The 27,790-nt window shown below is 34.1% G+C and overlaps 1 protein-coding gene across 3 annotated transcripts in view; it reads right to left on the reverse strand.

The window, feature by feature from the left end:
- Positions 1-1,547: 1,547 nt before the first annotated feature.
- LOC138333495 (S phase cyclin A-associated protein in the endoplasmic reticulum-like) overlaps positions 1,548-27,790 on the reverse strand; it is a 65,089-nt gene continuing 38,846 nt past the window's right edge. The window contains exons 22-27 of one of the 3 annotated variants that reach the window (XM_069281917.1): positions 25,816-26,053; positions 24,077-24,226; positions 16,413-16,604; positions 9,368-9,416; positions 7,995-8,108; positions 1,548-7,962 (exon numbers count right to left, since the gene is read on the reverse strand). In XM_069281917.1, the coding sequence (XP_069138018.1) occupies positions 8,005-8,108; positions 9,368-9,416; positions 16,413-16,604; positions 24,077-24,226; positions 25,816-26,053 (733 nt within the window). In that variant the 3' untranslated portion in view covers positions 1,548-7,962; positions 7,995-8,004. Of the gene's footprint in view, positions 8,109-9,329; positions 9,417-16,412; positions 16,605-24,076; positions 24,227-25,815; positions 26,054-27,790 lie in introns of those variants that run through there. The other 2 variants (XM_069281916.1, XM_069281918.1) reach the window with 2 other exon arrangements.

Raw genomic sequence — 27,790 nt, forward strand, 5'->3', positions numbered from 1 at the left:
CTATAATAGCATTCAAATGAGTACAAGAGTGACTCAATCATTGAAAAGAATTCTGGCTGACAGACACTGTGGCTTTTTATCCGGAACATTATCATGGATTAACAATGAATGGAATGTCTTAGTTGTGTATAATCTCCCACTTCTGTTTACATAATTATACGCCAATTTTTTATATCCCTGCTCACTAAACAATTCAAATTTCACATAAATTCTCGAGAAATCCGCCTCTTTAGAAACCCACGCTGTCACAGTGTTTAAATCGTCAACATGTTAAAAGATAACAGAGATATTTACTGTACAATTGGAACTGCTATCCCATGATTTACGTCCAATAAACTGTTTTGAAATCTAGCAAAGCATTCAACCCCATTCTTATTTTTCAGACAATACCATTTCAAATGTCAGTTCAGCCCAAAGTTATCTAGAGCTAAAATGATACACAGGTTCAAGCAGCAGGAAAAACGAAAGAAAAAAGTCAAACTGCGATTTGTTGACAAACAGACGATTATTAAATTTGACAGCTATTCCTTCACGTAAAGACTTGGTTTGAGTTTGGCAAAATTAGTACATGTATGTATTATGATAAACACTACCACCGTAATCAATGAATTAATTTCATCTTTTAACATTTACACATCCAATCGGCAATCAAACACATTTAAGCTATCAAAAACTTACAATGTAGGTGACTATACAAAAGAACGAAATTTGTCAAGATACAGTGTACCATCACAATCTTCAAAAGCTCCCAGCTCAAATTCTGATATGGTCCTAGTCTTAAATGTGGATTGAAGATATCTTGCATTTTATAAGTAGACTCAAATCATGTTCAACGGTATGGTAGCTCATTTGGAAATTATCAATTTTGATATGGATTTTAAATTGCATCTCAATGAATTGCTTTCTCTTCTAGAATGCATGGTCTGTTGTGCAATGCAGAGCTTGTTCTACTATAGTACAGAGTATCATATCTCGGAGAACGAGATCATTCTTCTTAAATTTTGTCTAATGTCTTGATAGAAGAGTTCACCATCTTAGAGCATATGGTTGGTGTGTGATAGAAAGATCCGAGTCTTATAGAGCAAAATATCTGGTGCCTGGGAGAAAAATCTCTCTTCTGGAACACATGGTGCTGTGTTCAGGACGAACAGCTCAAATCTTCTAAAGCTCCTGGTCACATTTCTCCCTCTTTAAAGCTCTCTCCACAATTCAGAACTTTGTGTATTTTTATTTGAATTTTGTGATAGTTTATTTGACTCCATATTGTTAATTTTGTCATTGTTCAATTGAATTTCATTTCCTGCTGTGTTCAGAACAAAATTTAGTGAAAACAAAATCAAAGCACCCCTGATACATGTAGGTAATTATAATAATGTTACTCTTATAAAAAAAGTCTCTGGTTCCATTAAGCTTTCTTTTATTAGTTTGCCAAACCAACGAAGATACTTATTCACCTTTTCCTGACTTTCTTGAAAACATCTCCACCCAAACACACACACCCTCTCACCCTCACACCCACAGAAAGAAAAAGAAACTAAAAAACAAAAGATTTAGAATATTGTGTTTTTATTGATATAGGTCAGGCTTTACATTGCATGTATGTAGGACTTGGTCTCAATATGTAGACAAACTCAAAAACATCAGTATCACAACACCTCACAGTATATATACATGTTATATTAACAACGAAATCAGAGTTTCATCACTCATTAATTAATTACTGTCCTTTACACCAAACATCTCAGAAATACACATGACTGGTTATATAACTCCTGGAATTCTGGTGATGTTACAAGAACAGGTACAGAGCAGCTCATAAATTGCTTCATATACAACAAACATTTTAAAAAAGTTCACATGTGTTCAGTCCAGCATTCTTCCACAACCTAACCAATGTGTTCACACTTTGTTCCTGTTTGTATTTAAGAGAAGCACTATTTTTCTAATTTTATCAAGTGAAGTTTCTTATTTTGACAGTCAGGGTGATAAAAACTAATTTACAACTATGTCAATTTGTGAAGTCTAAGTAAATATAACCAAAAACTTGAAATAAAATATGAATTTATCCCAACTGGTCCACAATCATTATAAAGGAATGTTTCTCTTCTTACGAAATCTTTAATCTAATTATTATGTAACTTTGAAACATAAAGTGCAGTATGAAATGAAAATGATGTGAGATGTGATTATATTTCTAAGAAATCTTGAGATTTTCCAATTGCATTTAATGAATTGGCAGACATGACAGGAATTCAATTTTATCAAATTCAAGTTGAATGTGATTCAGTGACATCTCACACTCCATACATATTCACTTCAATCAAAAAAAATTTACTTAGTTTGACAAAGCACATCAACAATTCAATAATACCCATAAACTTGATTAAACAACAAATAAATAATTCACAAGTTACATTACATATTTTAAATTTAATGAAATTCAATGAAAAAGCGACACACTAAAAAATTCACATTCAACAAGTTCATACATTGATTGATATAAATTGAAGAATTTCATTAGTACAAAGGATTCTAATGCATATTTTTGAAATTTCCTTAACAGTAACTGCATCTCACCCTGTAAATTAACAATTATTTACACAAAGATTTTTTTAAAGTTACTCTACCAACATATACTGTTACTCGTAAATTCACCCACACACATAATCTCTCCATATCAAATTCACTTAATATTAACAACAAATCAACAATAACACACCATCACTGAATTAACTTGGAGAGATTTATCACCTTTTGATGATAGCAGCAATTAAAAGCAAACCCAATATCATCCAGAAGTCAAATCTGTCATGTGTGTCAGATCTATGTAATAAAAAAAAAAAATCATCATAAAAAAATCTATATCCTAGTACGTATGATTTTGGGTTCATTTTCCATATAAATTATATTTTAGTATAATTTTCATACTTTCATATAGATACTTATTACCTACATGTCCTACGGCCTTTTTTGTTATTAAAATCTTCAAAAAGGAATTTATATGGATGTCTCCAGTTTAGATGATAAAATCTTGATAAAATTTGTATTTATTTGAAAATCTAACCAGAGCAATAATGCATCATATCAATAAATTGATGTCACTATCTTTCCTTTTATAAAATATCAATATCCATAAAATGATTCTCAAAGTTGAACAACAATCTTCAGGCGGATGACCATGTTAAGATTAAATGATACAGAAAAGTTACAGGAAATTAAAAACTACCTGTCACCGCTAACTGAATATCAAATTTCTATATTGGTCGCAGACTATACACAATCAATAACGTTTAATACTAACACCTGTTTAATTTTCCATACAAATAAAAAATGATCAAGGAATCTCTGATGATCTTAAAGTGCGTTTGCACACGTGTTTTGATAGAATCCAGGCAAGAGGTGATCTTTGTTGCTTTCAACAGTTTCTCTCTCCTATCACTTCACCTCAAACGGGTCAGCGTACTTTTAGATTAAAATAATAGTGATCTATCACATCCTTCAACATCTCCTCAGCAAAGTTTCGACCACTTTTGATGTTAATTGCCTTTTTGTTCTGTTAAACTGATAATGACCATGATTGTTTTATTCCTTATTTTTATTTTATAGGAAATGTTATTATGATATTGATACACATAACATCAGGTAAAACAAAAGAGGGGTTGGAAATTTTGCTATCCCTAATTTTATACTGATTTACTTTATACCTTTTTTATCTATTATTTGATTTTTTGGTAAATAGTTTCAATAAATTGTTAAAACAAATTTTGAATTATTTAAACTTATAATCATTTTATCATTTATCAACTTGAACTGTCTGTGGACTGTATACATACATATTACTTGTATTTTCAAAATACGGAAAAACAACTACAGACTACATTACATTCTATGTTACAAGAAATCCACATGTTTTAGCTGAGATCAAAATTACTTTTCTACATTGATATCTGGTAAAAAAATGAGAAACATAAAAACAATCACTAACTCGGATGAGTATTGAGCTACAATTAAAATCAAATCTGATTCCTACATCTGTATATCTATGTACATATAGACATTTATATACATTATACAATACAATTAATATTAACTACATGTACCATATAGCTGGTATTTTTGTGGGGATGATATTTTCACAGTTTTCAAATCAAGATCACGAAAATTTTGAACCACAAAAATAACCAATTCTACAGTATATCACATCAAGTTGAACATCCACACTCTATTCTGAAAATCTGAACAATTGCACCTATTTCAAAATAATTTCATATTTCGTCCTCATTGTCACAGTCTGTATCAAGTTCACTCATCCATACAGTATATCTTCTGGCTTTTTACAACATACAAGCAGCAATAAGTTAGGACTAAGTACAAGAGGCACTGGGATATATATATAATACAATATCACAGATCTAGGTATTAGAGGCATTCACATATCACAATACTAGCTCTTATATAAGGGTGGTGGAAGTAGGGTCAGAGGTCAAGGTCTGCAGGGTCAGAAGTCGGGTTCGGGTCAGGGTAGGATCTGAGGTCAAGAAAGGAGTCAGGAGATAAGTGGCGGGCTGAATGTATGTTATGGATCGAAGGCTGTGGTATTTTTGTTTTGGCTTCCTTCTAATAACCAATAGAACTGCTGACTATATTCATACATCACTAGAGCAAAATGTTTGAGTGGTTATGAAGTCCTTTTTGTTATAAGATGAGATTTATACTATCATACCAAGTAAATGGGAGTTTTTATATTGGAAAGTGGGGTAAAATGAAATAACAGTGTGGGCTTTTCTTGGTACAATATAGATGGAAATAAGAGAATAAGTTCTAGAATGGCCAGTGTCTCAATCAGTACAAGAATAATTTGTCAAGTTACATATTTTTTATATAGCTGTGTTGTGCAAATTATGGAGTGTGCTTGGATGTAGTATCTACTATAACATATAATCAGACTTAATACCTACATGAAAACTAAAACCAACTTTTCGGAAAAAGAATGGAATATGTTGTTTAATTCATTAACAAGGAAAGTTTTCAATCTACAAGCCTTCAAATGATGTGAAAATAAATCTACATACAATGAGATTGTGACTTCCAACTGAGAGTAGACTAAACAAACTCTTGTTTTTTGTTATTTTTTTGTAGTTGCTCTTTGGTTTCTTTTTTCCCAAAAAAAGAAAAACGTTCGGTGTTAATGAATTCAGGCAATAGCTGTGGTTGTAAGGTTCACACAGTGCTTGTCTGTAAGCATCACTTGGCTAAACATCTCCACAGATAACTAGTGGGAGTCGTCTACCTCAACCAGGTCAACTTTCATGTCAAAAGGCCAAGGAGGTCAGCAATTTCACTTAATACAGTTCTAATTGACCTGAGTCATTTGGTGATATTTTGGGTTGCTTTATTTCTGTTTTGACTGACAATTTTATGTTTTTAGTTATGATACATATAGACAAATGCATGTACAATTTGGCCTTACAAATTATATGTCTTACATCAGCCTATTACTTGATGAGGTAACCCTCCCCAAACACACAGCTAGGATAGAGAAAATCTTTCATGTATTTTTTTTCCGAGATAAGGATTGAATGACCATATTTCACTTTGAATTATAAGTCACAAAACAAAAGTCTGAAGCTTTAACTTGTAAAAGTGCAACAAAATTGAATCTCAATTAAATGAAAAATGTGGTCAAGGAAACCCTTATTCCATTTGTTCTTACTGTTTATGAAAGAAAAAATAACAAAAGCAACCTGTAAAAAAAAAGAAATATTTCAACAATCTGTGGTTTTTGACAGCGTACAGCACCCCCACCGCTAGCAATTCTTGATTTTTTACCCCCAATTTACCCAAACAGCATGAAAAAAGTCATGACAGGAAGCTCAACTTTCATATATCGGAGTAAAAGTGACAAACTTACATAAAAACCTACAGATATTATAGGTTATGACTAATTTGAAAATATGGTTATATTTATCGCACCACAAATCCACCTTTGGTTCCATCTTTTTCAACATTCAAAGTCAACACGCTAGACCACCCACAACTAACGCTTGGGATACATACGTAACAAACGTTTTTGAGATTTGGAATTAGCAAACGTCATTGAGACACACAGACACATCACAAGGAACGAAATTAATTTATTCCCTAGACAAGTTGAGTAATCAGGCTTATGTTGTAATTCCGACAGTTGATGGAGTAGTGCCATCTAGAAATAAATGAAAGCTTGATGAAAGAATGATGTTTTCACACATCAGATAATGTTAAATATCTACTGTTGATGTGTGTCGAGTAATTACAAATACAACTTCTTGAGTCATTCTTTTTAATTTTTCTGGCTAGCTTGCATCTCTATTTTCGGCAGGCTTTGGTCTAGTTGTGGCTATGATATAAGAATTAGTTTCAGATGGAATGGATTTCTTCATTTTGTTCTGGATTCAACTTTTATCAGAGAGAGAACTTCTATGACAGGGCAATTTCAGACTGCTGATTAAACAAATGATTTTCAGAAATAAGAAAAAAAAAACCACATAATTATGTAATTAAGTATTTACGGGTGTAAAATGATTCACTAATATCTATGAAAATAAATGTATCTAAAAACTAATTAAAACTAATAAAAAATAATATATATAAAAAATCAACTAACAAATGTAAAGCAAAAGACCAGAAAACACAACTAACAGGAGCTTTATATCTAAGAAACACAATTCTATAAAGCAGAAAGATAACATCTCCTCTGGATTAATCATCTTTAATGTCTCAGAATAGCACAATCCAATGTGCTAAATTTACAGATATTTTTCTCATCAGAGTTAAGGCATCTTTAAGAGATGTTTTACTTAAATTGATGTTAAATGTGTTACAATTTTAGTGGTGTTCTCTTCTTCTCAAACAAGCCAATGACAAAGAATGAATTTTTAAGGTAACAATCACCCTTAACAAGACATGTATAATGTGTAAAATAGTGCAGAAATCTTGAAACAGAGGAAGAACGATAGAACTTATCATTTTCTAGTTACATAAATGAAAAGTTCTTATTACATAAATGAAAAAGTGTTAAATCTTATCACGGAAATCAAACAAAACTATTTTCTGTATTATTGAAATAGATTGAGGTTTTTTTTATCACATTATTTGTGAGAATTTTCTATTTCAGAATAAACGATCAAGGACGTGTTGAGTTCCTTTACAAAGGTGAACTTGAATCGAACCTAGAACTTTTGATTAGCGGTCCAAGGCCACAGCGATTGTATATCATTATTAAACATTACTTCAAGATGGTAAAATAATACTGTGTAATGAGTATAAAATTAGGCGTAAATGATCTTGTAAACAAGTCATCATTATTTGTTCAGACAAAGGATATTATTTTGTAACCCAATACACGTATCAAAGATACACGTAACAAGTGAAATAATTTCAATACAGCAGATGAATGAAACTTATTTTCTTTTTTTCCTTTCATCTACATAATCATTATTTAAAGAAAGATTTTCTAATCGTTATTGAGAAATTCCTTAGCGTTCTCACTGGTGATTGCAACACCTACATTCATTTCCTCCCTAATGATATTTCCTATAAAACAAGAAACACGTTAACAATGAGGAAATTTTACAGTTGTTTTCATTAAAGAGGTAATCGTAATTATGTAAGGTGTTGAAAGGCATACATGTAAGGAAACAACACCACAGTCATGTACCACAGAAATGACTGTGTGCATCATTATGAGATGTACGTCCCTATAACTTGCACGTGCTCCATGTATGTAATTAAGTTGATAAACATTATGTTAAAACAAAGCTAAATTGCTTGTGTTGGTAGGGTGAAGTTGTAGAAACACATTTATATTGTCTCTGATTCTGCCAACACTGTTAGGCCAAGGTTAATACTGTACTGATAACAATGCGTCGTCATGACTTTAGGAAAAAGAATTTGGAACCAGACCCAGATTTCTGTATCTAATAGGTCGACCAGACCCAGATTTCTGTATCTAATAGGAGGTCTGGGTTAAGATATTTTGAAGTATTCCTGGGCTGCTGTCCACTGTTCCATTGGGAATCTAGATGCTGTCTGCATTCTCGGCTGATCCAAATCTTTCATTTTCTCTTTTTCTGAAAGGAAAAAGAAAAACATATCATACTATACAGTCCAGATTACTTATCTCGATAATATACATTCAGTTCCAATAGCAAACCATACCTGTATAATCTAGCTAGGTATCAAAATGTTCGGCACGATAACCGAAGCACTATTCAGTGTCATTGTATCTTATTGTATGTTATAGGTGAGGGAGTGAGAGACAGAGAAAGAAAACTCTTTGTCCTAACTTGGACTACTATACACTTTCATTGTTTTAAAATACAACTCTCATTGTCCTAACCTGAACCTCTTCCTTTACCCATTAACTTGTCCTAACTTAGATTACTATGTCCTGTCAGTATCCTATATAACTTTAACCTTATCAGACCTCGTAATTGAATTGTCCTAACTTAGAGTACCAAGTCCTGTCAGTATCCTAACCTTTACCCACTAATTTGTCCTAACTTTGACTACGTACTACCAGTAGTATTAACCCTAGTGTAAGACCAAGTGACAGGTGCCATACTGTTGGACCTCTTCAGGTAGCCCTCCACATTGTCTCGTCTGTCATCTACCCGTATTTACCTGTGATCTTAACGACCATCAAGGTGTGGCCAGTGGGACCCTTGAACCACTGTCAGACTGAGAGGATTAGGCCAGATTAATATCACTTTCGTTTGTCATGGAGTGGGGCTGAGGACATTGTCAGCCGTCACTTGGCCTTTAACTACCATCTTCATGGGGCCTCTTGAGGTCAATAAATTAGGATGAGCACTAATTCAAGAACAATAACAGAAGTGTTGAGGGATTAAGGCTGGAAAGCCAACCAAGGTGACACTCGGCTACTGTGACATGGACACAGAGTCAGGGTAATGGTCATACAGGTTGTCTCGGTGATGTCGTAGGCCAAAGATTTGTCAACTTAGAAACACACATAACGCTGAAAAATTCTTCACCTCATGTATTGATATCTCAGCAAAACAACTATTTCATTTACACCAATTAAAATGAATTCTGATTAAGCAAAAATTGAAAAGAAACAAAAAAAAAGAAAAAAATGTTAGGTAGTACATCACACGCTATCATTCAAACAATATTCTACAGAAGCTAACATAGCCGGTCATCAACAATGGCAGGTATTTTCTACATTAATGGATTGAGGAAAGCCTTGTAGCCCGACTGGCACTAATCCCACTGCCAGTAGAATACAAACTCAATAGATAAGGAAACTCCTGTAGATTCTGATAGGAGATACATCAAAATCTCCACTAATGTCTTCTCACAATTTTACCTTTCTTTGACGGATGCAGTTTCGCCTGCTGGACTTCAAGCTGTTTTTCCTGAAAGATAACAAAGACATGAAAAGATTAGAGACAATTGGACACTCTCGTTAAACCCAATCAATTACAAAAAGTGAAAATCCTGTAAATGTATTGTCATTAGGATCAATGGATACTTAAAGAAACAGTGACTGTAAAAATTGACATAATCACTCATTTTTACCAGTTTGTTTTTTCAACTTTTACAAGAGCATGATTGGAAATTTGAAAAAAGATAACATTTAAAAAAATAATCTTTCTCACTTACTTCCAATCAGTAGATTATTAAGAAATGTGGATTTTTTTCTTATTTTTTGCAATTTATACTATTATATATATACATTTTTTTAGACTTGACGAAAATATAATTCAAGTTCAGTGTCTATAATTAGTTTGTTCAAAAGTTTCAGCCTGACTGACTAATTCAGACATCCAGAAATAATGCCTTTATTGGACCATTTATTTCTGGGCTAAATTAGGTACATGTTGCAGTACAAGCTGAAGTTCAATGAAGCATAAAAATTGGTCAAAAAGCAATATTAGAAGTTCGAGAAATTTGAAAAATCTAAGAAAAAATGTCACAATTTACATACAGATCAAAAACATAGAAAACATATTTGACAGACTCACACAGTATGGAAGCTATAGTCAGTTGCACCTTTAGAAGTTATAAAACTCCAACAAAAATACAACATGCACAGCTAAATGCTGGAGTGATCCTGACACGTTAATTACAGTACTCGATCTCAAGATGCCTGAAAATGGCACAAGTGCCAGGACTTAAGATTGGTGAGGGGGTGTATAGTTGACAGGCATGGTGAATACAAGTGCCCTTCAAGGGCCAGACTTAGCACTTACATAATTACCCAGAATTACTTAACCAGTGCCGTAATCCTTCCTCCCTCCCGGCCTGACATGCATGATAACGGAGCTGTACGAGCTGTACGTAAAGACAGCTTCGACTATCGCAAACACACCAAAACATCACCAGACAACCTAGCATTTCTCACAGTCGGAACATGTGGTTTAATCAGCTCTTTAAAGTACACAAATCAATACCGACAGTTACACCAGGGGTTTATGTGTTTGTGAAAAAAGTAAAAAAAAGGCAGAAGTGGAAAGAAAAGAGATTGTATATATATATCTAAATATAAATCTTTCTCATACAATATCATCAACAGTTTTAGTAAGTCTCTGAAAAAGGCCATTTCATATTTCTCAGAAATCAAGAGACATTGAGAAATGATTCATTATTTTTTGCTTCATTTCATCTTTTCAGTTTATTGTTACCAGCTATGACTTCTCTAATAAAAGATACCGGCCTTCTAAATGCTGGAGTAACGTATCCAGAAAAATCAAGAAACTAAATCAAGATGAATTTGCACCTACATGCATGTACAGCTGACGTAAAGACAGCTTCGACATATCGCAAACACACCAAAACATCACCAGACAACCTAGCATTTCTCACAGTCGGAACATGTGGTTTAATCAGCTCTTTAAAGTACACAAATCAATACCGACAGTTACACCAGGGGTTTATGTGTTTGTGAAAAAAGTAAAAAAAGGCAGAAGTGGAAAGAAAATAGATTGTATATATATATCTAAATATAAATCTTTCTCATACAATATCATCAACAGTTTTAGTAAGTCTCTGAAAAAGGCCATTTCATATTTCTCAGAAATCAAGAGACATTGAGAAATGATTCATTATTTTTTGCTTCATTTCATCTTTTCAGTTTATTGTTACCAGCTATGACTTCTCTAATAAAAGATACCGGCCTATAGGTATCCAGAAATCAAGAAACTAAATCAAGATGAATTTGCACCTACCCATGTACATGAGTTATTATTTCTTAAAGGGACCAACATTTTAAAGGTAGGTTTCGCCCAACCAAATAAATATTCATTTTGTAAAATCTGATAATCGGAAGAAAAGGTGAAAAAACATATTAAAAATACCTCAATTTAATTTCTTAATGCGTATGAGATTGAACAAATGTGTCTTGAATACAAAATTGAAGGAAATCCTTGAATTATTACGATCGTCAGGCTGACAGGATTGTATGCAAATGAAGCTACGATTGATTGTGTTGTCGAAGTTTCGTGCATGGTATTGTTACGCACTAAAAGTAAACAAAATGGCTGAACGAAAGCGTGTGAGAAAAAACATGTATCAGAATCAGCATCAAAGAGTAGGAAATTAGAATGGAATAGGTAGCATCCTAGAATATCTCTAGGGAATGAAACTCAGAAATGGCATGTAGCAATAGATGAAACAGAAGCCACATCTCAAGCGGAACTCGCCTGGATTCTGTTGGGTCGTGTTGCACGTGTTGAGTTAAATTTCAACACATATGCCAGCACACATACAGCGGCAGACTAACTACATATATGTTTGGTGTACTTAGCTAGCGAGCGTATGTCAGTAACTTGAAGTGTTATAGATTATATGACATGAAGGGTATAAACAATCCATCATACATGTACTTCGATTTGTTGTTGTTGTTTTTAAACTAAACATGCCGTGGCAAGACTGTCACTTCTCTCTGACATTTTGTTGCACGCTTCCGTTTGTTGATGTGGCCTCGTTTTGGAAAAAAATACGTCAAGTTCTATGTAAAGCTTGACTTCGCTCTATTTTTAGAGGAGTATTTTTCTGGTCAAGCTAGGCAACTGACCATCCATATTGTTCGCTGTATGCATCGAAAATGATCTGAAGAATATATCTATGAACAGAATAAATTTCAATTTCGTAAACTTTATATTTCATTGGGCGAAACCTACCTTTAAAACTACATGGAAAAGACATTATATTGAAGCTTTTGATCCAATTTTCTTGAACTGAATCTCTACAAATGTCCAATATATTTGAAAACACCAGAACTTGAATTGTGTCGGAACGGAATTTGACTTAAAAGCCATCAATAGTTCACTGTTTGTTAACAGGTACATGTCGGAACTCTTCAAAGACAAGAGATAAATACTGAAGAATCAATGTTGTACACTAGCAGAGCCACACAGTGGTCCAGATTTTAGACAGTGGAGACTAGCCACGACACTAACAGAGTTTAGCCCCATGCATTGTCATTTCATTAATCAGTGTTTGGTCATAATTACAAAGTAGACAAAGGGAAGCGGGCTCGAGTGTTTACATTACAAATGTTAAACAATGGGCCAGACCGACAGATCCAACAGGAAGTTCGCTTATTGTCTCCCTTTTCCTCCGGGGAGTTGGCGACTGTCGGTGAATTGATCTTGGTCTATTCAGGTACCAGATACACAGGTTTTTATACCAATATAAAGGTATTTGTTCTCAGCCAAGTTTCAAGTTACGTTTATTTGAAGATAGTTTCAATAACAAGAGTAAACAAACATTGGTAGATTCTCGGTAGCAGTCGGTACCAATAAACAAACTCGCTCCGTGTCGTGCATGAAATCCCCGAATTACCTATAAATCAACAGAACGCTTTTAAAAAAACACTGTAGTCAGTGAATGAAAATGACACCATTTGTTTTTTAAAGCCGTGCGATACAATGGAACATGAAGTCCGTTAATGAATTGTCCTAACAATGCCAACGAGTGACGGGTGGAGAGCAAACACTTGAGGGGGCGGGGACAATAGGAGTAGGAAGCTGAGTCGGTCGATTCCAGTACGACTAAAAAGAAGACTATTCTGATTTTCAATTGTATTGTCCAAATATCAATAATGTAATTTCAGCAAAACTATTCAGTAGATCTATAGATTGAATCTATAGTAGCAATCAAAAATATGTCAACAAATTTATGTTTACTAAAATAAACCCACAACACTAACTTTAACAGATCTTTTATATTATTAAACTGGATGGCTGGTTACATAAACCTCAACCTGTCCATAAAAGAAACCTGTCTATAGTGATTTATTTTTTGTTTGTTATATCTCCTCAAACCAGGTCGTTATATCTGTCAAAGGCCCGACTGATAGGCTCTTTGAAGTATTTCATTATTAGGATTTCTGTATTTTTAAACTCAACATTTGATGAAGGTTATTGCCTGTGCTATATTGAAATTAGACAAGCACCGATTCTTTTTGAAAACATTATTCAGACTTTACACTTGATCAGTGTGCAAGCAATTAATTATCATCATTAGTTTATTATTCTGATACTTATATATATAGCTTCTATTTTTTTTTTAACTGAAAGAAATATAAATTTAATGATGAGATTCTGCCATATGTCAAGGCTAATTATTTTCTCGTTAGTGTAAATAGTAGATTTTTTTAAAATGAAAAGTTCAAATAAATTATCATATGGTTAACTATGAAAATCTTTGAAAATGAAAATTAATTACCATATCTCTTTTTTTTTTAAAAAAGAAATAAAACACACCAAGTGTATTCCCTTTAGTCAACAACTTTCTGTCCCAGAAGTTTACAACAATCAGTAAACTAGTTCACCCCCAGGAGTAGTAACATCTAATAACCAATCAGGAGCAGTGACATTTAATGACCAATAATGATCAGGAGCAGTAACATTTAATGACCAATCATTAGCAGTGACATTTAATGACCAATCAGGAGCAGTAACATTAAATGACCAATCAGGAGCAGTAACATTTAATGACCAATCAGGAGCAGTAACATTTAATGACCAATCAGGAGCAGTAACATTTAATGACCAATCAGGAGCAGTAACATTTAATGACCAATCAGGAGCAGTAACATTTAATGACCAATCAGGAGCAGTAACATTTAATGACCAATCAGGAGCAGTAACATTTAATGACCAATCAGGAGCAGTAACATTTAATGACCAATCAGGAGCAGTAACATTAAATGACCAAGTAACATCTAATGACCATCAGGAGCAGTAACATTAAATGACCAATCAGGAGCAGTAACACTAAATGACCAATCATGAGCAGTATCATTTAATGACCAATCAGGAGCAGTAACATTAAATGACCAATCAGGAGCAGTAACATTTAATGACCAATTAGGAGCAGTAACATTTAATGACCAATCAGGAGCAGTGACATTTAATGACCAATCAGGAGCAGTAACATTAAATGACCAATCAGGAGCAGTAACATCTAATGACCAATTAGGAGCAGTAACATTAAATGACCAATCAGGAGCAGTAACATTTAATGACCAATCAGGAGCAGTAACATTTAATGACCAATCAGGAGCAGTAACATTTAATGACCAATCGGGAGCAGTAACATTAAATGACCAATCAGGAGTAGTAACATTAAATGACCAATCAGGGAGCAGTAATATTAAATGACCAATCAGGAGCAGTATCATTAAGTGACTAATCAGGAGCAGTTACATTAAATGACCAGTCAGGGACAGGAGCAGTAACATTTAATGACCAATCAGTAATGATTCTATGTTACACCTTTTATCCCCAAGGTACAGGCCAATTATAACCAGATAATACTATTCTGCTTTAAAGAGAACAAAGTTCTTTAAAAATTAAACGAAAAATCCAAGCCCACATATGTGTATCTTTATTACCGATACTTATTTAATTCTGGTTTGAAAATGATTATTTTCCATCCCAAAAATGTTCCCCTACTTGAAATTTGATTAAACAAAAAAATTAAAAAAATGTGAACATATTTTAGAAAAAAGTCATTCATATTGACAATTATTCAACCTTTTAACAAGACACTCTTCATGCATCAACATTGTTAGTTAGTAAGCGTGGCTCTCATTTTTACTAAAACATCAACAAAGTTGACCCGATGGATGTTACAAAACTGTTTACTTCCCTGCTTTCACCCCGGTTAAAGGCGTGACATTACCTTGTTATAAATGTCCAGCCCATTGTGTGCAGTACTGTTAGAAAACTAATCAAACTTTAATGTGTTAAACAGGCAGTAGCGGCCAATAGATCAGATATCACAATAAATCGCTCATCTGTGGCCCATCATCAACCCAGAATACAGTCAACAACCATTTTACGATGATATTACGATATTTTCCGTATTAAATATTCAGTAGAGAAGCCGTGTAATTACATCTGCATGCCGATCTATCTACCTATCTATTGACACGACCGCTGATCAGGCTGATTCACAGGTGACAATTTCCCCACGTCCACAAATATAGTATCATATAATGGACAATAGTGGTGGCAGGAGCCGGCGGGGAGAAACTTTATTTCCCTGAAATGTTGTTTTTAAAACAGTGTGATATCATCTTGGAGAAATGCTGGTAGTTATCAACATATGGCGGATGAAATCAAACACACAGAAAAAAGGTGGAATTTTTTCAATGACAGCTAGAACAGAAAAAATCCACAATGCATGCAATCCATGAAAATTAAATGGTTTTTCTGTGATTACAAATGGTATCTTTTCTCATTCCATGATAAAAACACTGCACAATCTCCTCCTGAATAGTAATGAGCAGAACAGTGTATAATTGAGGGGTCCGGAAGACCATTGTACATCCTTGCCAGGTATCAAATGATAATGCGAATATATATCTAAATAACTCTTGGCTTTTATTTTCATCAAAACAGATCGAATAATTCAGGAGAGTAATTATAATTCCTCTGTACAGTGATTCCATCGACAGGTCAGACTTATTATGGAAGGTTTCAAATATGTAGGAAGTTGTTTCTGTTTGTTTGTCATCTTAAGATCGTCTGAAACTAATTCCAATTTAATACAGTGTGCTATCCCATTGAAACTTGGATTTTGAGGTGCGTGTTTTGGGAGACTGTGGTATATGTTTGTGTTGTGTCTCCTTGTACAGTAGAACTGTTGTCCTTTTAAAGAGCTATATCACTAAAGCATGCTGCCGAAGACACCAAGCAGCACACCCCACCCTGTGAAACTAAAGTCAGCATATGATCAATATAGGCTGATCCAGAAGCAATTAAGCATTTAAGCATGGTAGATAATAGGTTCTGGTAAAATGTTTGCCAAGAGGAAAGAACATACCAGATAAATTTTCTCACAAACAAAACTCAGCTCCAGGTAAAAGTGAAAATATTAACATGGCAGTGATAGCATACCTCAATGAAGTTGGACAGAAGCATACAGCTGAGCTCTTGTTCCAGGATCTGGCGATTTGATTGGTTGTTGTAACAGGATGAGATGAGGGTGGGGAACAGGACATTGGTGAGGCGAGGGTCAGAGAAATACTGGAATGGCAGGGAACACATCTGTTGAAGGATGGTAGGGGGCTGTCCTGACTGGATCACCACCTGTAACACACAAAACTTAGGGTATCAAAGAATCTCTATATAACTTGTAATTAGCTATGGTCAATGCTTTGTATCAAATGATTATAAAACTGTTCACAACCTCAACCCAGTTTCATCAGCATTAATCTTCCTAACTTTTAGGAATTCCTTAACTTTAAATTCCCCTTAAGAAAGCATTACAGAAGTCACGAAAAAATCCTTTGTTAAGGTGCCTGCCTTAAAATCTGTAATACTATACTTAGTAGGGCTGTGGATTGTCTAACATGTGGCGATCCGATCCGATCCACGATTCGAGTTTGACGATTCACAGATCGGACCACGAATCACCAGTTAGATACAAGCAAAAGATTCAATTGATGTAAAACTGTTTTTATTGATAAGTCAATAATGCTCTTATATATTGATAAATGTTTGATTGATAATAAAACCATTTGTAGCAGTTTTACATTCCTTATCATTAAGCAATATAGTTACATGTGAAGTACAGCAGGATTCAGTCACTGTAACTGTAAAAAAATCAAATCATTTGAATTTTGAAATGACGTCATCTCAAAAATACTACTGCACATAATTACGGCATGAATCAAATATCAAACCATCTGTGAACTGGTACACTGTATATAAATATTATCATGGTAAGGCATAAATAACCATATCAAAACATTTTCACTGCTACTTTCATTTTGGTCAAATACAGAAAAACATTGAGATTAAGAAAAAAAAAAGTGTTTAAATCTGTACTGTAAGTGATTTATGATTTTGACTCATAGTTAGCCTATAACTACCTTTCGTTTTTTACATCGGGTTCACACCTACGAACATCTACAGTACTCAGTAGCCTAATATAATATATTCGTATTTTTACATATTTCCGACCCATAATGAAAACGAAATCGATCATAATCTCTTACATCTCTAGAATTCAATAATTATGCTTTATCATTATCATTTTATGAAGAATTCACAACATTGCATCGAAGCGTGGATACGAAAATAACATGTTGCTAGCTTTACTTCACGCTTGCTTAGCTATATGGAGAGTTAAAGTTAAGGAACACCTTAAAGTTCAGTAATGTTGATAAAACTGAGCCCTGCAGAAAAGAGTTAGTGTAATATTATGTGAATACATTTCAAATATTACTGTATTTGATCAAACAAGCATTTCATTCCTTATAACCATAAGCATCAAATAAGACATTAAAATGTCACACAATAAAACATATAAATATTCTCATGTGGGAATAAAACCAAACACGTAAAAGATGGGCAAGTCGGCCTGTTGAGCACTTTTGTTATTCCCTAAATGGCCTTAGATAAAGCAACGATATTAAATCTGATTAATAAAATATTCCTCAATTTTTATACAAATTACTGTTGCAATGAATTAAAGAATGATGGGCCTGGTGAAACCAGGACAATGATACATTGTGGCTAGAAACATTAGTTAATAAATAAGTATAGCATGGCATTTACTTCAAAACATATGTAGCTAAGAGGAAAGCCCTCCCCGACACCAAGGCAAACCCATAATTAAAACTTACACATAATTACGTATCACGTACACACTTCACATTTCAAGATCTCTCAATTTGTATATTCAACTGTTATATTGGAATAAATTTTCAGAAATTAAGAATTTTTGTATAATCACTGAGGATGTCGAGTCGCATGCACCTGAGAGAAATTTTACAAGTATTTTACAAGTATTTCCTCATAAATCCATCCTAAAGCCATAAATTACTCCACTCTGCATCTGCTGCTCCGGTTACTGATCTGACCTCAACAATACACAGCTATATAATACCAACCCTTCAAAACTTGACATGCATGAAAGTTGTTTTTAATCAGAGAAAGCTGAAAACAACTTAAAATTCATTATTGCTCCGAGCTCACCATGTCTGAGCGCGATACCCGACGAGAGAAAGCTTGATGTCATAGGGAGTATGCCAATGATTGATGGAAGAAACAGGGTCCAAGTCTATAGCTCAGAACATATTTTAACAAATATTGGAACTCCTCATCAGTCTTATGTAAGCAGTACTTCACATCCTGGTGTCAGACTAAACTTCCCAGTGAAAGTTTCCATGATTATGATAAACTATTATCCCATTCACATGGTACCCCTGAAGTCCCATTTGAACTCTTCTGGTTCTAATAAACGAGCTAAAATGAAGTACTGTTAAATTTCATGTGATTATTAAGAAACAAGTTTTTTTTTTTTTCTATTTAAAAATTACAAAAAATTCATTTTCAAATTTTTTATTTTTCAAAAAAATTATATAATTTTTCAGAGTTGCCTCCCCTTGATACAGTGGCATTAATTAGCCAGTTCAAGTCTGAACAACAATCAATCAGTGGCATTAATCACCATGAAATGTAAATTAAGTGTCATTTCATCACCAGATGCTCTCTATCTACAAGTCCAAGTTGATTAACTCAAAAAGGCGAAGGAAATGATTACCTAACGCAACATTCGTGCAGACATTTCATCAAAATAATTGAAAACAATCGCAATATGATAATTGTTTTTCTTTGAGATTTTTAATTACCAGTGTGAAATGGTACAGTATTTCAGATGATGGATCATTTTTATCTCCTCCCAGAATGCCAATAACCAAATGGATATTAAACAAAAAACTCCTCTTTGACAAGAAATTGCAAATGATAAATTCAGTGTTTTATTTTTTAAAAACAAAACAGTCATTACCAAAATCAATCTGATTTTTGTTTTTGTCCGAAAATTAAATGAATTGAAAATCTTACATTTGAAAACAACGCAAAGAAATGGACAAACAAACCATATGAAAATGGTTAATAAAAATTTCAATTAAACATTAAACTTTTTAATAAGAAAAAAAGTTTTCAAGAGGTATGATCAAAGCTAAAATAAATGACGATGTTTACGAGTCAAAAAGTCTGATTGTGCTTCATTAACGGAACATATCACTGTCTGAGAAATCTCCAAACAAATTTCAACACAACAGTCTATACATATGTACGCTGTAGTACCTTGATGGAACAATACAATGCTATTTAATTTTGCAGACTTGTCAGGTTAATGGACAAGGGAAATTAACGTTGGATAAATCGTAGTGCATTATGATATTAGAATATCAAAAGAGCGTAATAATTGATAAATCATCCACGATGTTGGTGAGAAAAGGCAGCGTTCTTTATTTCTTTTAATTTCCTGCAGGTTTTTGTAATTAATTCATATCCTTTGATGTGAAACGTTCATCTACATAATTGGGCGTTACCTGCTTCAATAATAGTGAGAGAAGTCAAGATGACAATGTACTGAAGAATCACAGGTAGCAAAATCCCCGGCCCCGGACAAATGTGATTGATGTGTCCCAATCCAACCCTCTATCGTCCAATCGTGGCGTAAACACGGTCCCACAGGAACACTATAGCACTTTCACAACACCATCATGACCTAATCCTTACAAAATATGTGTCTTTTCAATTACTTGTCACAAGCTTAGGGCCAGCCAAAGCTCAAGGTATTCTCCACAGACATAGCACTAGGGACATCTGAAAGGCTCTCTGTCATCAGATTAACTCCAAAGTTGATTAAATGGCATTATTCTATAGCTTTCCTTGTCCGTTTTCATCCCGTTATAACTAGGGAGGCTGGCAGGTGGCTTTTGTTCTTTTGTAAACACCAGATTTGTAAACTAGATTCTACATCATGTCTGACAAATTAAAATATAATGTATTTCACTGGAAGTGAACAAGAAAAACCTGGTCTTCTATACCGGGACATGAGCAGTTAATCTTTCTCTCATTAGATATGAATTATTGTGCTTTCAACTTTCAAATAACATTGCTAATAGAAGGTTTGTCAAAAGCTGTAAAAAAGATATTGTATTTTTGTATTACAGATCACTTTAATTTATCTTTAAAAGTTAAATAAGCGTTTTAATTAAAATCATTTTGCCTTGGAATATTCACGAAGAATGCACCAGTTTGTTGTTGTAATCAAGAGAGGTAAGGAAACTGAATGTTTGACTACTTCATTCAGAAGAACTTTAATGCTAAGTCTAATTAATTTCAATAAATTCTTGCTATCAAATGCACAGAAGACAAAAATTATAAAACTTTTAGCTAATTCTAATATTGTCCAAGGACCATGGTACCTCTCTGTAGTAAAATTTAATGTAGATTTCATGTACTAGATGAAGCAAAACAGAGAAGAAATACACGTTTGAACTTAGAAAGGTTACTGCAAATGCTATGTCATTTTAAATAACAGCAATTAATCCTGTAAGGGGTGAATAAAAATGTAATGGGAAATATCACACTAAACTCCAACACTCACTATTCTAGACAAAGGAAATATATATTCCACTGATGTTATCAACAATCTAAATCAAGAAAATACATATTTTTACATTTTTCAAAATCAAAACCAACACCACCTTCCATATGTTGTTACCCTATATTAATTACTGCTAGATATGGTTATAGCATAATCATATTGGAACTTCAAAATTCTAAAGAGGATCAAGTTAAAAAATAAATGTTCATAAACCTAATACTCCATTGTTTACTCGATATTGGTGTTCATTAGTCCTTTTAAACAATTAATTCACAATCATGCACAACCAGACACAGATTGGTACAGATCTTGAAGCTCCTATTAAAACAATGATTTACAGCATTAGTGACTAATTAAGGATATTTAATGAAAAAACTAAGATAAGATTTCTGTGCCAGGTACAATTTTCATTTCCTGACATTTTTGTTACACACATTCAATCCCCCTGCAATTCCTCCCTCCCCTCTGTAATTCATTTAAATAAAAGTAGCTTATCATCAAAAATTAACATTCATGAATATTTGAAGCATTTAGAACATAATTTTAATTTGTTTGTAAAGTTTTTTTTTCCGTTCGGAAAATCATCTTTGTTTATGAATGTTTGAGGTATCTCCAAAACATTCTCTAGGTCATGAATAGTATGATGTTTCAGAATAAAGGTCCCCATCATTCCTTATAAGTTATCCAAAGTTTGACATAAATCTATTTTCTTTAACAGTATATTAACACAAACTTCTAAGGCCTGTTATAAACAGAATTGATTCTAATATAGAAATGATCTGAATGCATATAGGTTACCATCCATATGAACTTGAAAACAGTGATGGTATTTCAAGAAACATTATTGATTTACAAATAATACTTTCCCTTCAATTCGGACATGCTGATAAAATCATGTTCTGTTAGATTTTAATAAAAATTTTGAAGGTTTTTTTGCCTAATAGTTTTATCCCTTTAAGGGACATCTTGGTAGAATTCCAAAGCTTTTAGTGTAATTTGGTAGCAAATCTCCTGAAGGAATTTTCTGCAAAATATATATTTTTTAAACTACAAAATGAAGGAAAGACATGTAAAAATTACACAAAAACTTTAGATTAACTTGTAATAGGAGGAATCTGAAAGTAATTATAGCGTACTATGAATTTCCTGGGGAAATCCTGCTCTGGGGTAAACTCGCCGAGTAATTTTCCAAACAACATGTCTGGTTATATTTCTTATGTAATTAACTGCTACCAAAACAGACAAGGGAGGTTTTGCCGGTATTTAAAGAGCTTGAACACCTAATAATCAGGGCCATCTAATTACAACAGAACATTAAACTATCTGATAAATCATGCAAGTTAGCAAGCACATTTTTATTTTCATTTTTTTTTTATATTAATATTGCTTAAGCTGTGTTTAGATGAAAATGTTAATTAATCATATGAAATGATACATCATTCAACAGAATGAGGGGTCTGTTAAAATGCAGAATATTCATCATTGTTATCTTTTGAGGATAACAAAATATACATAGGGAAAACAATTCTAAATAGAGAAACTATTAAAATCATTGTCAGATTTTCCCAAAAACTGCAAAAAATTTGGTATCCTACAAACATTTTCAGTATTAAATATTGATTGCATGAAGTTGAAATAATTCACAGCCTTATTCCCATTAAACAAACTATAAGTAATCAAGTTGTAACTTTGTTGAGGTTAACAGGATGTTATACTAACCTTTTACAGTCTATAATAACCAAGACCAAAGTTAAAGTTTATAGATTATATTAGATTCCACCAGGTTGGCATAATACCATATAACTCAATCAAAGGCCATGATTTCTTATGTTATGATATGCACACAGGCTTTTTATTGGACTCAGTGTATGACCACCACGTACCTGATTATCTGGACAGAGAATGGTGAAGTAACCGACACACTGTATGACCACCACGTACCTGATTATCTGGACAGAGAACAGTTAAGTAACCGACACACTGTATGACCACCACGTACCTGATTATCTGGACAGAGAACGGTGAAGTAACTGACACACTGTATGACCACCACGTACCTGATTATCTGGACAGAGAACAGTTAAGTAACCGACACACTGTATGACCACCACGTACCTGATTATTTGGACAGAGAACAGTTAAGTAACAGACACACTGTATGACCACCACTTACCTGATTATCTGGACAGAGAACAGTGAAGTAGCCGACACACTGTATGACCACCACGTACCTGATTATCTGGACAGAGAACAGTGAAGTAACCGACACACTGTATGACCACCACGTACCTGATTATTTGGACAGAGAACAGTTAAGTAACCGACACACTGTATGACCACCACGTACCTGATTATCTGGACAGAGAACGGTGAAGTAACCGACACACTGTATGACCACCACGTACCTGATTATCTGGACAGAGAACAGTGAAGTAACTGAACTGTATGACCACCATGTACCTGATTATTTGGACAGAGAATGGTGAAGTAATCAACAATCAACACACTGTATGACCACCACGTACCTGATTATCTGGACAGAGAACGGTGAAGTAACCGACACACTGTATGACCACCACGTACCTGATTATCTGGACAGAGAACGGTGAAGTAACTGAACTGTATGACCACCACGTACCTGATTATCTGGACAGAGAACGGTGAAGTAACCGACACACTGTATGACCACCACGTACCTGATTATCTGGACAGAGAATGGTGAAGTAACCGACACACTGTATGACCACCACGTACCTGATTATCTGGACAGAGAACGGTGAAGTAACCGACACACTGTATGACCACCACGTACCTGATTATCTGGACAGAGAACAGTGAAGTAACTGACACACTGTATGACCACCACGTACCTGATTATCTGGACAGAGAATGGTGAAGTAACTGAACTGTATGACCACCACGTACCTGATTATCTGGACAGAGAACAGTGAAGTAACTGAACTGTATGACCACCACGTACCTGATAATCTGGACAGAGAACAATGAAGTAACCGACACACTGTATGACCACCACGTACCTGATTATCTGGACAGAGAATGGTGAAGTAACTGAACTGTATGACCACCACGTACCTGATTATTTGGACAGAGAACGGTGAAGTAACCGACACACTGTATGACCATCACGTACCTGATTATCTGGACAGAGAACGGTGAAGTAACCGACACACTGAATGACCTCATGGAGTATATCTTCAGATGTATGGTGACTACAGTACCACATCAAGTAACTGGCTATGTGACGAAACTCGAGTGACATGCCCTCGTCTCCTAGAGTTTTCTACAACAAAAATATGAATTAATTATTTCTTTTCCAAAATGTAAGTCAAGCTACATGCCTTATTATCAGTTATTTCCCTTCTGATATTCAAGTACCATGACTTTTGTAATGGTTTTAATGATTCTACATATTTCAAACATTTCCTAATGACTGCAATTTCTTTTTATTAGCATTCAGTTTAAGGCACTGCATGTACATTATATTGTACACCTGTAAAAAAGGAATTGCTATTTGAATAGACTTTAATGGTATAATAGTGAGCCAAATTAAGTACCTGGGTCTTGTGGTCCTTAAGAACATTTTGTAGAAGATTTTGGTTGTATCTAACCTGTATTTTGTAAAATCAAATTTACCAAAGTTGAACATAATCATGCTTTTAACCCAAGGTTAAAGTTATGTTGGCAAATAAGCAAAGAAAATGTCTACATGTTATTTGGAGACTGCAGAAAACCTATCTTGATTAGACACTTCAAACGTTACAGCCTGTAATGTCTGTGGTACGTTACAGCCTGTAATGTCTGTGGTGCGTTACAGCCTGTAATGTCTGTGGTATATGTTACAGCCTGTAATGTCTGTGGTATATGTTACAGCCTGTAATGTCTGTGGTACGTTACAGCCTGTAATGTCTGTGGTACCTTACAGACTGTAATGTCTGTGGTACGTTACAGCCTGTAATGTCTGTGGTACGTTACAGCCTATAATGTCTGTGGTACGTTACAGCCTGTAATGTCTGTGGTATGTTACAGCCTGTAATGTCTGTGGTATGTTACAGCCTGTAATGTCTGTGGTACGTTACAGCCTGTAATGTCTGTGGTACGTTACAGCCTGTAATGTCTGTGGTACGTTACAGCCTGTAATGTCTGTGGTACGTTACAGCCTGTAATGTCTGTGGTACGTTACAGCCTGTAATGTCTGTGGTACGTTACAGCCTGTAATGTCTGTGGTGGTAATGTCTGTGGTATGTTACAGCCTGTAATGTCTGTGGTACGTTACAGCCTGTAATGTCTGTGGTACGTTACAGCCTGTAATGTCTGTGGTACGTTACAGCCTGTAATGTCTGTGGTACGTTACAGACTGTAATGTCTGTGGTACGTTACAGCCTATAATGTCTGTGGTACGTTACAGCCTATAATGTCTGTGGTATGTTACAGCCTGTAATGTCTGTGGTATGTTACAGCCTGTAATGTCTGTGGTACGTTACAGCCTGTAATGTCAGTGGTACGTTACAGCCTGTAATGTCTGTGGTACGTTACAGCCTGTAATGTCTGTGGTACGTTACAGCCTGTAATGTCTGTGGTACGTTACAGCCTGTAATGTCTGTGGTACGTTACAGCCTGTAATGTCTGTGGTACGTTACAGCCTGTAATGTCTGTGGTACGTTACAGCCTGTAATGTCTGTGGTACGTTAGAGCCTGTAATGTCTGTGGTATGTTACAGCCTGTAATATCTGTGGTATGTTACAGCCTGTAATGTCTGTGGTATGTTAAAGTCTGTAATGTCTGTGGTACATTGCAGCCTGTAATGTCTGTGGTATGTTACAGCCTGTAATGTATGTGGTACCTTACAGCCTGTAATGTCTGTGGTTTTACCTGTAACATGTGAAGGTCAAGGGTCGCCATGTTATTGAGCATACGTAGCCCAGTGAGAGCTACAGCCATCGTGTGCTGAGGGAACTCTGGCGGGGAAGAGTCACTACGACTCGGAGCTCCAGAGTGAAGAAGCATACCATACAGCAGTGAAACTATTCCGACCAGCTCTGTCATTTCATACGTGTTGATAAGCTGTGTAGGGTCCTCTACCTTCTTCTGGTCAAATATAAAATTGTTTCTGAAAAGATAGAGATTAACAGGGGATTTATACTCAGTCTGATGACTCATAAACTGATAGTCTGTTCTCCATTTTTCAAAATTAAGAAAAAATGAAATAAACGCATAACTTTATATATTACCGGTATACACAGTTTTATTAATTTTGAAAAGCTTACTAACTTATTTTATTTCTATATTTTAGTTGGTTGTTGAATAGACAAAAGAGAACCAAGAAATCATATACATTTCTGTCTAGTTTCTGTTCTTAAAAGCATAAATTTCAATTGTACATGATTTAAAGTCAACAGAATAACATATAGTGTATTACTAAAGTCACTGGGTATATTTTACAGATTAATCTAAATTCTATATAATATCTAATATATATCTATAAAATCAGGGTGAAATTCCTCATCAAAAATAATCTCAACAGGAGAATCATCATCGATCATACAAAAGAACAAAAAATGGATATTACTTAAAATCCCATCATCATCATCTGTGAAATAATGGATTATACTATTATAAAACACACACCATGAAAAAAAAGGTATCATCAATGAAATCACTGGTCGTTCATAAAAATGTTACAAACAAAAAATACAAGTATTTATACAAAATTTGACAGCTTTTTTTCAAAGAATGCCATAGAAACTGGTAATGCAGTCATCATTTTTTTTTATATAATCTTCAAAATTAAACTTAAACCATCAATCTTATGAGGCTAGATTGCAATGTATCATGTTTAAGATAATAAATTGTGAGGATTTAAAGTATTTTTTTAAGCCTTTGCAGCATCGCAAAGATCCTACGCATATAGAGCTTTGTTTAGCCTACACTAAATCCTGTAGAATAATACTCATATAATTACATGTTGCTTCAGCTGCATTTTAAATATTAATTTTTCATCATGCTGAATACTCAATTCTGCAACAAAAAGCAAGAAAACAAATCCTAAAACATGTAAAATAAAAATCTTAAAGAAATAATTTATATAAGGAAGGAACTCTGAATTCTATCAAAAATAATAAAAAGGGTTCTTATTAGTTTGAGAGATCTACTTTATACAAAAGAATAAAGTGCAATTTACACCTTCAAGTATGTTTCTTAATTGTTGTATTTCAACCCATTTTCATCAGGTTTACCAGTAATTTGTTGTCGTTAATCATGTTTATCTACCTGCTGATGAACCGAGTCCCAGCGAAAAGATGGAGTAGATCAAATGTTCTCTATTTATTACAGCATAATTTCAGCGTTCTTGTTGGGTGGTAGAAAAAAACAGCTAACATCGTCATTTACAGTAATTACAATGTACCAGGATCTCTGATTACATCATGTCACCGTTTTGTTATACTTAATCACCTTATAATTACCAAATATACGGCCGTAATCTGGATATCAAAATTTCAGAGGCATTCTGGTGCAACCAAGATAAACTAATGGGATTTTTTTATAACATCTGAAAATATGAAATTTTATAAAGGAAACAAATGTTGAGATTAAGAAAGGCCTATCTGCTTACAACCTTTGTATAAAAGGTAACTGCTTATTTTAAGACCGCTTTCTTAGAGTTTATAACACAATTTGACAAGGTATACTTATGTACAAGGTCTTTATAGACAGATTTAATAGTAAATTACTTTTTTTTTTTTTTTTTTTTTTTGCAATGTGTACTTTTGTTTATGTATAAATCATTCAATAACAAAAAGATTTAATAGTAAATTACTTTTTTTTTTAAACTTTTTTTTTTTCGTGC

This window comes from Argopecten irradians, chromosome 10 (genome assembly GCF_041381155.1).
Source record: "Argopecten irradians isolate NY chromosome 10, Ai_NY, whole genome shotgun sequence".
Taxonomy (NCBI): Eukaryota; Metazoa; Mollusca; class Bivalvia; order Pectinida; family Pectinidae; genus Argopecten; species Argopecten irradians.